Below are 14,301 nucleotides of genomic sequence, written 5' to 3'. Positions count from 1 at the left end.
AAATGTGAATCGAAAAAAGTGTAGCATACTTTTGGGCTGGCAGCAAAATAAAAAGCTACGCAGCGACGCAATAAATCAGAAAATGGCCAAATGTGGGCGACGCAATGGAAATGGGCGCGGTTGGCTTGCATTCATGTTGCGGATGTTGTTGTTGCTGTTGCTGTTGATCTTATTGTTGTTGCCATCGCAGCTTTTGAACAATTTGATTTTATTGCATGGCAAAATTCAATGAAGCGACCAACGACAAGACGACAAAATGACGAAGCGACAACGGCAAATGGCTGACAGCAGGCGCGGAAATTTGCATACAGCAACATACGCCACACACAGACACACACATAGCGAACGAGAGGGAGATAGAGAAAGAGAGAGAGAGCAACACAGAGACAACATGTTAATGCAAATAAATTGCCTGCTGATTTTATTTAAATTTCCCATAAGACACACATGGGAAGAGGCGGGCTTGGAAAAGTTGCTCGCTCAACGCTTGCCGCTGCTCTCCACCTTCTAAGCAGCCAACGATGCGGCAAAGTGTTAGGCACCGGGACACCAAAAGATACAACGAGAACTGCTGGGAGATGCTACTCGGAAAGGGGGGATGGAGAGTGAGAGATGGCACAGAACAGAACCACAAGGAGCTGCTGGAACATGTGTTGCCTGTGGGCAAGGCTGGCGGCAGCTTTTTGTAATTTTAATTTTGATTTTAATTTGTGTTGAAATATTTACATAATCACTGACTGACAACAGGCTGCAACAGGACTCAAACTTCAACAGGGGAGAGCAGCGAGCAGCAGCAGCAACAGTTCTAGAGTCAGGAGTCAGGAGTCGGCTGTTTAGCAGCTGCTGCTGCTTCTGCTTCTGCTCCCGAAATTTATTAAACTTTAATGAAAATTTATAAGACCTGCATAAATGATTTAATAAGCCCACTCAGACACATACGTTGTTGTTATCATTTCGGCATGCATGTCATTAATGTCACATTAGCATTAAGCATTTAAATTCGCCTAAATTGCGAGCGAAAAGCCGCTGTCAACACGAAAATCTGCCCATTTTCTATTGCACGTTGAAAATTGTCATGCTGCTGATTTTGAACATGGATTAAAATGCGTCTACTCGAGCATATACTACATAGTATATTTTGGTATATATCTGTACAGTAACTGCTGCTGCCGCTTTTGACACACACGAATTGGAGAGTGTGTCCTTCAGTTTCTTGGCCAAAAGCCACACTAATTAGAAGAGCTGACATTGCGGCAGCTCTCAACTTTTTTCCTATTTTAATTGCGAAAATCTGGCAAAAAAAAATATAGACATGCAAAAAAAAAAACGCAGTGTATACAATATTTTTTTAATTAGAGCTGCGATTTGAGGCCTTGCAATTAACTTTGGCAGCAGGCGCAAGAGAAACATACACACAAAAAAAAAGAAAAAGGAGATGAGATGAGGAACCTCCAGCGGTTGGTTAGGGACTTGGAAGTTGGCTAGGAGCCGCAATCGCTTTCACTTGGCAAAAGATCAAAGGGATGCAGTCGGCGAACATATGCAAACAATGGCGCTTCATAGAGCTCCAAACTGCAAGATTCAAGTTCCCAGTTCCCAGTTGAGGCGAGCGCTTAAAATGCAAATGCAACAACAACAGCAACAACAATAACAAATGGCATCAAACGCTCAACAACTCGGCTCAACTTCAGATTCAGCTGAAGGCATCTGCCGCAAAAGGCAAAAAGCTAAAGAGCGAGAGCGATAGAGAGAGAGAGAGAGGGAAAAAGTGGGAGTGGGAGTGAGGAAGAGTAAGTGAATGAAAAATATTTATGAATGGAATGTAACTACCGTTGCCATTGCTGCCGTCGTTGCTGTTGCCACAGATAAAAGCCCAGTGGAAACCCATAAATACAGGTAGTCGCATTCTGAATGGCTGGGTAAACGATGCCAAGTGAAGTTGGAGCTGGAGCAGGAGCTGGAGCTGGAGTTGGAGTTGCTGGTGTGGGTCCTAAGTGAATTGCCGCTTTCCACAGGACCACAGACAACATGACAATGCCAAACTCAACTCGACTTGGCAGAGAGAGGAAGAGAGAGAGATGAAAGTCTATTGCATTGTTTAGTTGCTAGATCCTGGGAAAAAGCCTTTGATTTATGACATGTGCGTTTTAATTTTGATTGTTTTTGGTATTCGAGGAGCACTGCACTTTAGAGCCGGGGAGAGTGCTGAGAGCTATGTTGCAACTCGACTACAGTTGCAGCATTAATTGGCTTGCAATCAACGAAAAGCTGCTCGGATAACAGAAAGATAACTCTTAACTATAGTTGGCAACAGAGTCGTTAAAACTTAACTAATGCTTGAGTCCGTTTGTTTGCCTACAATCAAGTTTCCATGTTGGGTCTAGAAGCTATCGTGATACAGTTATTGGTATGAAATTGATTGCCTTATATATTAGTAAAAATATCGGATAGCTATAGCTTCTAAGAAGAACAATCAAATTTTCGATATACATTTATTTTTATTATTTTACTTATTTTTACTTTATTTTACATATTATTTTGCGTGTTGATTTTAAAGATCTAACTTGATTGGTACATAATAATCATAACCATTAAAACAAAAATCCAATACAATTAATCATTTTTACATTGACTAACTTTGCTGTGACTCAATAGCAATATTTTAAATATAGTACTTTATCAGTTTATCGAAAATAGATTATGGTATATTTTAGTAGTTTTTTTGTATATTAATTTGGCATATTTAAAAATTAATACCACACTATTTCGCTTTTATTGCCCATTTGGATTGCTGGAATCTATCTATTATTTTAAATTTATTTGGCATCATTTGATAACATAATAGTAAAAGTACCCACACAAATTAATATATAGTTAATGTTTATTTATTACATATTCAATATATATAAATATATTTAATTTTTATTTAATATTTAAATTTTATAAATTTGTGTAAAGTTTTGAAACAAATTTAATCTTTATTGTTTTATGCGAGCCCAAAAAGTTATTTATATAAATTCGGAGGTAAATCATAGAATTCTAGCTTAAAAATAGCTAAAAGTGGCACTAAAAAATGACAACTTTGGCAGAACTGTAAAAAAAATTGTTGCACAAATCGCATGTTAATTTTTGTGAAAAATGCATGTAGCAGGCAAGAACGTTGCTGCAGCTGCTGCTACTACTGTAGGTGCAACTTGCAACCTCCTCACATACGCACACAAGTACAGCACACACTGTCAAAGACAAGTGGCGCATACACGCACCTTGCAGCAAGCGCCACAGATTGTGGCGAAAATGCATTTTTTACAAGACAAAACAAGAGCCGGGAGCAGCGAGATATGAGCTTGGGAAGCGAGGCAAAGGCGAAAGGCAACGAGTGATGCAATCTCAAGTGGTTATCTCTGTTGCACATGAAAGGAGAAGAGGAACCAAGTGGAACTCTCTCTCCCTCTCTCTCTCTCTCTCTCTATCACTCTCTGTGTGTTTGTTGGTCCTGTAGCGAGTCCTGGACGATGCGCTGGCAAAGTCAACATCAAAGTTCACGCCGACAAAGCGTTGCGAGTAAATGTTTAATGAGCGAAGTGGGTGGCAAAAGAGTTTTGGGGGGACGTGTGGGGCATGTAGTTTGCCAAAGCAGCCAGGCAATGGGTCCAGAACAGCAGAAGGATCAAAAGTAGAAGGAGCAGGACTCCGCCAAGCTGCTGTGCAAGCCAATTAAAACAAAAGCCAAAAAACAAATGCACTTGACGCGCTCGGGGAGAAGCTACTGGAAAGTGGAACTAGGGTGAGTTAGGATGCAGTTCAAGCTGGGAACTGAAGCTGGCCATCTGAAGCCGAGGCCGGAGCACGTTTGACAGTGTCAAAGGCGAGCCTACCAAAGCTGCCTACCACGTGAAGTGTTTGGCAACGCTCCAGGAGCTGGGGGAGCTGCGACTGTGGACTGTGCTCGGAGCACGCACTTCAAGCAACAGTTCTTCTTTGAAGTCAAAAGGATTTCTAATGCCAAAGGGGAATGAGAATTGCAGTAAATTAGCTACTCTTGATGGGATCGGCAAACCGAGAGGAAGTGCAACTGTGCAGCATGAGAGTTAACTCAAAAAAAAAAAAAAAACAAACAACAACAGCTGCTTATCGCTGTGGGCCACATTGTGTGGCAGCTAATCAACTGGAGCAGAGATTGCGTATACGTCATGTTGTCGCTTTGATATGGTAATAACAATAGACAAAGCTAAATGATGGTAATGGCAATCCAAAGGTAATTTGATGAGATTAATATGGTTCGTATTTGACAAAAATACTCAGGCTGAATTCATTCATTCGATTATTCATAGATGATTTAATTTATTGTCTATGACAATTACAGATTTACAAAAAATAACATAATATCTTTAGTTGATTAAAAAATAATATTATACAATATTCAAATATTTCTTCAATACCTTACCATATTGTAATAAAACTTTCTTCTATACAAATCCCTAAATTTGTTGCCTAATTATCAACTCATTCAACTCATCTGCGACTTTCTTGACACTTTTCCTAAACAACTTTCAAATTGGAAATTAGTCGCCGCTGCAAACTAACTCAATCAACCCTCAGACTTAAGGGAAATCAAATCACAATTTTCATCTAGTCCGAGTTTTATATTCGACCAATATCTAGGCTCATTTTAATTGTCACAAAATTCAATAAAGAAATATTTTAACAATATTTTAACATTCTGTTTTTATTTCAACGAACTAAGCGAAGAAAATGAGCCGTGAGTATTTTTATTGCTCGAATTTGGAAGCTTTAAAATTCGTTTATTTTTCTAGAATCAAATCCTAACACATTGTATGTAGAGAAGGAATCGGACAATATTATGTATTCACGCAATCCGATAACTGGAACTGGGCTCAATGGCGATGGTGTCGGTGGGCTGAAGCCCAAGATACCCAAGACTAGAGGTGAATATTTAACAAATAATAATTTATACATAATTTGTGTTATTTGTATAATTAATGCCGATTTTCAGTGGGCAATCCTGTGACGGGGGAAGGCTATAGACCAGGACACACTGACGTTGAAGATTTGCGCAAGGTTCATCGGCGTCAAGCAACATTCACAGAGAACCGTCCGTAGAGAGTTATTGGATTTAGCACTATCCATTATTTTTTGCTAATTCGTAGACTAGGCTTTTCCAACACGTGTTAAAATTATTAGTTTGCATTTAAAGTAATTGATAGTTAAACATGTTGCTGCCGCTCATTAAAGTTATGAGCCTAAGCAAATTGGTTTTCTTACTTTAAAGGATAAATTCCAAATAGCCATTCTTATTTTACCCCCTGAAAAGGAAAATCGCAATGTATTACATTAGGGGACAACCAAAGCATTTAAAAAAATTCTAGAAACAAATATACAAAAAAAAGTGGTGCTAATATATAAATAATTGGAAAATCTAAAAATAAATCAATTTGATGTGATGAAAATGCTTATCATTTGAAGACCCTGTTTATACCCGCTACCCATAGGGTAGAAGGGTATTATAACTTTGTGCCGGCAGGAAATGTATGTAACAGGTAAAAGGAGGCAACTCCGTCCCTATAAAGTATAAATATTTTTGATCAGCGTCAACAGCCGAGACGATCTAGCCATGTCCGTCTGTCCGTGTGAAACACTGGATATCAGACTATAAGAGATAGAGCTATACTACTACTACTACTACTTCCGCCCCCGAAAATCAAAAAAAATCGAATAACAAGCGTAATTTGAAAGCTAGAGTTGAGAATTTTGGTATAGATAATAAATACTATAGTAGTTATGATTCCTGAAAATTTGGTTGCGATCAGATAAAAAAATGTCTAGTTATTAAAGAAATACTTTTGTATGGGCAAACACGCCTACTTACTAGGGCACTTAGTTGCCTTGGCCGACAGTCTGGTATATTGTGCTGTCTATGGTATATTTTGAATGCGGTACTATATCGATATACCAAACATACCATTTGGTATATTTTTAGTATTTTTTAGTATTTTCGGTATATTTTGAAAATGATACCGCAATATATTGCCTTTATTAAAAATGGGTAGCTGGTATCTCACAGTCGAGCACACTCGACTGTAACTTTCTTACTTGTTCTTTATGGGGTTATTAATTTAATAAGAATGAAGTTCTTCGTTCTAGCAAAATATATTTCTAATCAATTTTTCCAAAAATCTTTCCAGCAGCTTTTTAAAAAAAGATAACAAATTTAAGGAACTGGTGTAACGAAATAAAAGAGCTTCTGATTGCGGGGCGTTTTTTCGAGAGCTGTTCCGCTCTAATTCCAGTTTATACTTTACAATCTCTTTGCAAGTCTGTAATCCATAGCGGATCCAATGCCCCCGCGCTTCGTGGCTCGGGCTTTTAATTATGCTCAGCTGACAGCGAGCCAAAATAACAACAGTTTGGCCAAGTAACGAAGCTGTGTGGAACTGGTGGCGCCCAAAACTGGCGATATGTGACAGCCATTTAATTTGATTTATGGCCAGTGAATAGCCTTGATTAGAACGCAAGTTGGGGATGGGGATGGGGCTTCATTGGGTTGGGTGGATGTGGATGTGGATGTATGACGGGATGTGTGAGTTAAGCGAATTTAACTCAATTTCACATAAATCAAAAATGCTTGCCATAGCAGCGAACGCCCGAACAACTGAGACCCGCATCCCAAAAAACTCAGCTCTAGGGCAAATTTCCCTTCAGCTGCGAATGCAGAGAAAGCGAGGGAGAGTCGGGAATCTAATCCTCTGGCGCACACCTTGGCGCTAATCGCATTTCAATTGTTGAAACGAATTGCGAATTGAATGAAGTGCTGAAATTTGAGTGCATGTTTCGCAGCACAAGCGGGGCAAGGGGGACTCACTTGTCAATATGTAGAAGTAATCGCATGTACAAGTGTGTAGTCTTTCAATTCCCCCAAGAACATCACGGAGGTGGAGTAGGAAGATATCTTTCTCGCTGCTCTCACTCTCTCTCTCTCTCTCTCTCTCTCTCTATCGTTGTCAATGCGATTACCGTTCCAAGTCGCAGTCAGCTACAAGTTCATAAAAGTAGCGCCAAGGCTGCCAACAATGAGCGAATTTAGGTGTCAAACGGCAGGTGGCAATGGCAGCCAAAGCCAGCTCTCCAGCTAAGAAAGAACGGAAGTGCCCGTCGGTCGAGCAGCAGAGTTGAAGCTGGGTAGCAAGGTTTGCAGTTTGGGGTTAGGGTTTGTGGGGGGCTTGGGGCATTTGGGACTGGGACTGGGACTGGGACTGGGACTGAGACTGGGACGCGTCAGAGACAGATGATATCTTAAACACCACAAACACATACAGACACACACACTGGCACTCGCACACACACACTCACATAGATAGACAATCACACATGAGTACACACACAAAACGGCAGCAAATGTTATCAGAAAAGCAAGCGCCTGAGCGTCTGCTGAACAATTTTTGACATGGGTCCCCAAGCAAACGCCAAACAAAAGGGACAACAAGAACCGAGGTGGGTCCTTTTTGGGAGGACAGTGCGTGGCAGTGGTGTGTATTGGTAAACCGCAAGAACATCAACTGATGGCAGATAAATTAAATTTTGCGGTTCTAAATGGGCAATCAATGAGGCGTTCCACGAGCATGCCCAGGTACACCAGCCAGCCAAAAGCCAATATCACTCTCCACCTTTTTGACTAGCGAATAGTAAAATTTAAAAATTTAACAACAACTAAAAAGAAGTCGATGCTGCAGTTTTCTTACCGGAGGAGAGAATGATAACTTCAAAGGCAACAGGAAAGTAACGCCCCGCCTAGACAGCGAGCGAAAAAAGTCTTGAGACTCGGTTGGAAAAAGTTGCCAGTGAAACTTTTGGCTCGCCATCAAATATTGACTCAAGCAGCCGCCCTTCGATGGCTCAAGTGGCCTTATTGTGGCATGAGTCGAGAGAGAGAGAGAGAGAGTGTGTGTGTGAATAGTGTGTGGGAGTGAGTGTCAGTTGTGAGTGTTGTGAGTACGTGTACAGTTGACACCTTGAAGCTGTGAAGAGTTGACTCTCTCTGTGTGTGTGTGTGTCTGCCGTCTGTTTATTGGTATTTATTTGGCTGCCAGCACGCCTAATCAAACAGACATCTCAGAGCTACTTGCGATTGACTGGCAGACAATAAAGTGTAGAGTAGTATTTGCCTTAGCTCACGTAATTTCGTATGCAATTGCCTTTTAAATTAAAGACTTAAAGTCAGCCCTTTATGGGAATTGGATTCGTATAGAAGCAGGCTAGACCAAAGTTGTAGTGCAGTTTATACGATTGGGTCAAAGAGAACTGGAGTGGACTGCAGTTGAAGCTGAAAGCCCGGCGAGAGATATATTTATTAATTAACCATTATCGTTGACCGGCCGGACTGGCTGGCCATTGATCATAAATGGATGTCTGAAGTGCAATTTGCAATGCGAATTTTTTTTTCTTTTATAAATCAGCAGTCGCCATTGAACCAGCAGCAGCCAACAGGCAACAGTCAGGAGCCAGGAGCCAGGAGGCAGGCTCCGGCCTGATGAGCATCATTATGCCAAGTGCGGAGCGCTGCATGTGACATGGATGGATGTCCAAAGAGTTGACAATTATGACAGACGTTGGCAGCATTATTGCCTCCTCCTGATGCTGCCTGCTGGCTGTCGGGATTAACGCCATTTTAATTGAATTTTAATATTTCACACACGACTCGAAGCAGGAAATGTGGCGAGTTGCCAGCGGCGGGCTTTGAATTCGCACAAAACCGCAAGTTAACGGGAAACCCTTTTGTCCCTCCCCCGCCCCCAACCCAGCACGTTGTCTGCCCTTTGGTTGGAGCATCGCTATCGAGTGGCACAGTAGCCATCCAATGAAATACTCATTATGGAAAATCTGTCCACTGACATAATGGCCAATGATGTATTAAACATACAATTGGTTGGCCGAGTGGCTTTAAGTTCAACTGTCAGCAGGTGGGGTGTGATACTTAAAACCATTCTCAATAGTCGGAGATCCTACGAGAGAGAAAACTTCTCTGGCGTACAAATTCTTTACTTTTTGACAACTTTTTCTCTGTTGTGTTGTTAAATAGAGTTTTCGAGACCATCGGCTGCTCTATCGATAGCAGTGTCTGTAGTTCCATTCTTTAGTCATTGATCTGTTGCAATAAACTACATTCTTCTAGTCAGACTGCCGCCATATAGCGTTCTCAATAGTAGAGCTTCAAGAGGAATTTATTAACGAAATATATTAAAATATAATAATTAAGGATAACAATTTTCATTAATTACTGCAAAAGAGATTTTAAAATGCTTTACTTTGTAGATCGTACGTTTAAGTTAATTTTAAAAATATTTAGAGCTTATTAGGAGGATTACATTTATTATTTTTCATGTTTATTATGTTATAATAACATATGATATATTTATTTAAAAAAAACTAAACCTCTTTTATTAATAAGTTAGAGATATCGTAAGTAAAAGTTTATTTCTACGTTGCTCTTAATTCAATAGTTTATTGAATTTGGTTTGGAGAACTAACGATACTTCATTGCCAATATCGTAAGCATCTTATCGATCAATATTGTATTGCTAGAAATGGAGAGCGATCACTATCGTTGGCGATTCAAAAGAGCTCAAACATCGATAGTATCACATCGATAGTTTTCCACTTCTATGTCTAACCCTTTCGGGACGGGGTTTTATTTCGAAAACCAAGATAGTTAGAGAAAATCCTTTTTCAGATTCTGAAAGATGACTAAAAATAATTATGTACTGCATACTTGGAAATCCTGAATTCATCCTTTTATCCTGGGACATATAATCCCAATCCGAAGATATTCACCGTTACTTTTTTGTTTACATTATGAAATAGACACATAAAACTGTGTTTGGGATATTTCACAAGTGCTCTAGCATTAAAATTATAGAAAATACGATGCAATGAAAAATGTTGGTACGCATTGTCCCAGTATGCAATGAAAAATTTTGGGACGTATTGTCCCAGTAGTCCCGAAAGGGCTAACCAAGCTCTCCATCACTTTTCTGATTTTAAGTGTAATAGATTCTTGGTTTTTGTTATCAGAATGATTTGTTATGGAGTTTGAATAATAAATGTTTACTGGAAGAATTCATGCAAGAGTTGAAGAACACAATTCATATTATGCTAGAGTTCAAGGCGAGACTTTTGATGAAAAGTGATGTGTAGGACACCGACGAAAATTCGGAAGCCGAGTCTGATAATAATGATTCCGATTGTAATTTTAATTCTGTTACTGACACTAGCACTGCTGAAGCTGATTATGAGATGGATAGTGAATATTCCAGCACTCACTTTGAACTAGAATCCGAAGGCTATGGTTTCCAATCTGAAAAAACACAAACTGAAACTGACTCCAACTTTGACTCTGAGTAAGAGCTTTAAAATATCTATTAGTATGGGAAATGGCGTGAACAGTTTTGTCATCTGTTTATTGGCCACAATAGTGACGGTAGTGTGTGCGCTATAAGGCACACAGCAATGTGATCAAATATGTTGGCTGAGCCAACAATTTCCTCGACAGAGAAAGGGTGAGGAGAGAGAGAAATGGACGAGTGGCAATGTCCAAATATTAAATGGCCATTGTGACAATCACCGACAACTGGCTATAAAACTGTCAACTATTGATGACGTGACTCGAATGCGGGCAGAGCGAGGAGAGCGCAGAGAGTCCTGCTGTGTCCTGTGTCGCCGTCTGCAATCAGAGTGCGAACTGCGAACGCAGTTGCCAATTTCTTCGCTTGCTTGTTACATGCAAATTTAAACGAGTTTCAATCACCAGCGGCCATTGTCTCTTTCGTTCGCTTTCTCTCCCTCTCTCTCTCTCTCTCGCTTGCTCTGTCTCTGTCGGTGCACAGTGCGTATGAGCAATGAAAAAGTAATTAAATTTAAGGGCTGCAACGACGGAGAGGACAACTGGGAGCCCAGCTAGTTAGATAGCATACAGAACACACTCACACACACACGCTGTTCGACACGAACGAGTCAAACCCAAAAAAAAAAAGTGTCATTATTAACGCATTCAACGCGAACTCCAAACGAGCTGACAGCTGTGCTCCATCTCCATGCCCCACCCCTTACTCAGTGGGGAGCAGTGGAGGTGCCATGTTGACACTTTGGAACAGACCAAATGACATTTATTGAAATTTCATCATTAAGCCTAGGCCAAAGAGGGGGGAGCGAAGCTCTATCCGAAATTCGACGGGGCAGTATTTCCTTTTACTCCATACTAACTACAACAAAAACAATAACTGTTTGTCAACTTTACTGCGCGTCGAACTTATTTAAATCGAGTCCTCTGACACTTATGTGTGTGTGTGTGTGTGTGTGTGCAGTGGAGGGGGAATAGAGGGGAAGGGGCGACAGTCTGTCATATTAGCTGCGGGTTTTCAAAAAACAGAAAAGTTGTCAACCCTTTTGCATTCGATGGAAATCAGTTTTGGCATCAAGAGCAATTCACTGAACAGAAAAATATCCCCAAGGAGCAAAAATTGTTCGTATTTTTGTGCATAATTTAGAAAAGTTCGAAAACTGTTTGGAGCACCCAAAGCCATCAGCATTGTGGATGCGTATGCAACATGACACAAATCAACCCCAAATCGAAGAATGAAGATATGTTCGCCATAATTTGAATATAATATGCTGCGGGCGAGGAAATGTGTGAAAATCTCTCTAAGTCAAAAGAAAATTTTTCAAAAGTAAAAAGTTTGCAAATCTCTTTAAAATATACTTCTTATTTTATATTAAACATCCATGCATGTCTTTATTAAAAAACAGTTTAGTCAAAAGCATATTTAGCAATTAAAGTATCCATTTCCATACTATTCTATTTTTATCAGAAATCGATTTCATAGTTTCATGCACTCGTTCTATCCCCTTTATTATCTATATTACACAAACTTTTAAAGATAATGTAGAATTATGCATAATTATTTTTCAAATAAATTTAAAACCTTTGTATATTTACCAATTTTTATTAGTTTATCTACAATACCAAAAGAATGATTCGCATAAGAACCGAGAAACTGATTCACAGTCTACCTTAACTTACTTCATTTTATCAACGCCAATTTAACATTATGTCAGACTTCCAGACACGATTTAATAAAGCTATACAATGATGATGATTTTCTCTTGGCCATGAAATAAGTGTGAATATTGAAAAGGAAAAAATGGGAAAAACAAAACCGTAATAAGAAAATAACAAGCCATTCCCTTGTTATTCTGCTATCGATCTTAACTGTTGTCCGACTCCCCCCAAGATATAATCCAAAACCAACTCCAAGTCCAACTTCGTTTCCAATCCCCAATCCAAGGCAAACAAACTGACTGAGCACCCACCCTTCAATCAAGGAGCAGCAGAGGCAGCAGCAGCAACACGCCCCCTTCATCCTCGTCTCGAGATTCCCGGTGTGTTTTTGGTTGCTGCCAGCGGCAACATTTTTGGGCAACGGCTTAAGGGCGCCTTGGGCTCTAATCAAAAATGCAATGTTTGGCTTGGTTAAGCGGAAATCGGTAGATTGCGTCGCACACTCGCTTGTTGATATTAACACTTGCCCCCTCCTCCTCCCTTGCCCTTAGCCATCAACAGGCTTCTGGCATACGACTGAGGGATGGAGGAGGCGACGGAGGTTAATGAAACGTCACAGATGATGACGACGTTGGGCTAAGATTTCAATGATATGTCAAAACTGAGTGATGCTGATGATGGATGGACGTCCTAACACGCTTGCCATCCTTTGACTGTCTTTCCCCCTGCCCTCAATCTCCGATTCTCTGGCAGCCCTCCGTTCGTCCTTTGCCCTTTGCCAGCTCATACATCAGGCGCCGCCACGCATAAATTTAGGAAATTTTGCGATTTGAGCGTCGCATTTACATGGGATTTGGTTGGCTTGGTGAGAGAGAGCGAGAGAGCAGGAGTTACGAGTTGGGGTTAGAGTAACAGTTAGAAGAGAGAATGGGCATCAACAAATAAACCAACATCCGCATGGCGGCAATTTCCGTTGTCATCATCACTTAGCACTCACATCAAATGCAATTTTCATGGGCAAATAACATAATCAACACAGGAGCACGGGCGTCCTTTACATGTGCGAAAACTAAGTACGACTGCGAGATACTAGGTACGAGATGCATATTAAATTATAGTTTGGGTTTATTTTTGTGAAATGGAACTGATGAACAAATCTTGATTAATAATAAATATAAATTTGAAAAGTATCACCAATTTTGGGTATCTGTAGCTTTTATAGATTCTGAATATAATGCTATAATAGCTGCTGACAAACAACGGAATAATTTTTTTGGCCCCTTAAAGTATGCAACACATTTTCGAATCTATTGCGACGATATTCGAGCATTTGTTGCATACTTCAAGGCGTGAGAAATAATTCCGCCTGCTTATTACGCACATTTTGTAATTGCCACATAATGTTAATACCCTTGCAATACACATTGCCGGGTATAATCAGCAGTATTACTCGTAAGAGCCGAAACCAGGTAAGTTTTGTGAGTGAAGAGAGCACCTCTTCGATGTTAGCCGCAACGAAAATGTTTCAAATTGCGCTGCCAAACGTAATTTGTAGCATATTGAAATTTGATTTGCGCTGCCTTTTCCCAAAGTGCAGTGACATTTTCGTTGAATGTTTGCGCAAAACTTGCCAAGCGACTCGGCAATTCAATTTGCGCCTGGCAGCTGCAATTTGAAAATTTGATGTGGCAGCCAGCTGCCGGGTCGGGGCGGCAACAACATGCATAATTTTTAATGGCATTTATAAAGTACTAAACACACACACACACACACCTTACACACATACACATTTATGTACAAGTTTATGAGGCGAAAGTGATTTTATTTACGGCAACATCAACATGACGAGGCATCATTTTAAATTACCAACAACATAATAGAAAAAGGGTTGGAGGAAGAAACTAACGAAAAAGGGTTCTTGCTGTCGCATACGGAAATATCTATAACCAAATTATTGTATGGCATAAACAGACTAAATATGACCTATTAATGGCTTACAAAGTTAAATAGTCGTATATAGAAGTTATGCAATCGCGCTGTTCATTGCACTTTAACATACGCTTGAGGCAAGTACTTCTATTAACCCTTTGCGAGGGGGTGGGAAGTAATGGAGGGGCTTAGGGGGACAGAAATGGTGCCAGGGAAAGCAGCGCGAAAAGTTTGCCAAGTTTGTAAAATGCAAAAAGGAAAAGCAGCTCGAGCTAAAAAGTAAACGCCTTTGGTTAGCAAAA

The 14,301-nt window shown here is 40.2% G+C and overlaps 1 protein-coding gene across 1 annotated transcript; it reads left to right on the top strand.

Annotated features, from left to right (window-relative positions):
* Positions 1–4,610: 4,610 nt before the first annotated feature.
* On the top strand, positions 4,611–5,270 carry LOC132791805 (microtubule-associated protein Jupiter-like). Its single transcript, XM_060800884.1, has 3 exons — positions 4,611–4,759; positions 4,815–4,946; positions 5,015–5,270. Exons 1-3 carry the CDS (start codon positions 4,753–4,755, stop codon positions 5,119–5,121), a joined length of 246 nt encoding a protein of 81 aa, XP_060656867.1. The 5' UTR covers positions 4,611–4,752; the 3' UTR covers positions 5,122–5,270.
* Positions 5,271–14,301: the final 9,031 nt, after the last annotated feature.

Source organism: Drosophila nasuta, chromosome 3 (genome assembly GCF_023558535.2).
Source record: "Drosophila nasuta strain 15112-1781.00 chromosome 3, ASM2355853v1, whole genome shotgun sequence".
In the NCBI taxonomy this organism is placed as follows: Eukaryota; Metazoa; Arthropoda; class Insecta; order Diptera; family Drosophilidae; genus Drosophila; species Drosophila nasuta.
Note: the sequence above shows the minus strand (reverse complement) of the source record. Positions and strands in the feature narration are given on the sequence as shown.

What these genes read in the sequence shown, in the direction of transcription:
- LOC132791805 (XM_060800884.1), top strand. An exon ending in CAAGATACCCAAGACTAGAG is followed by an intron (nt 4,947 to 5,014) that starts GTGAATATTTAA and finishes GCCGATTTTCAG; the next exon opens with TGGGCAATCCTGTGACGGGG.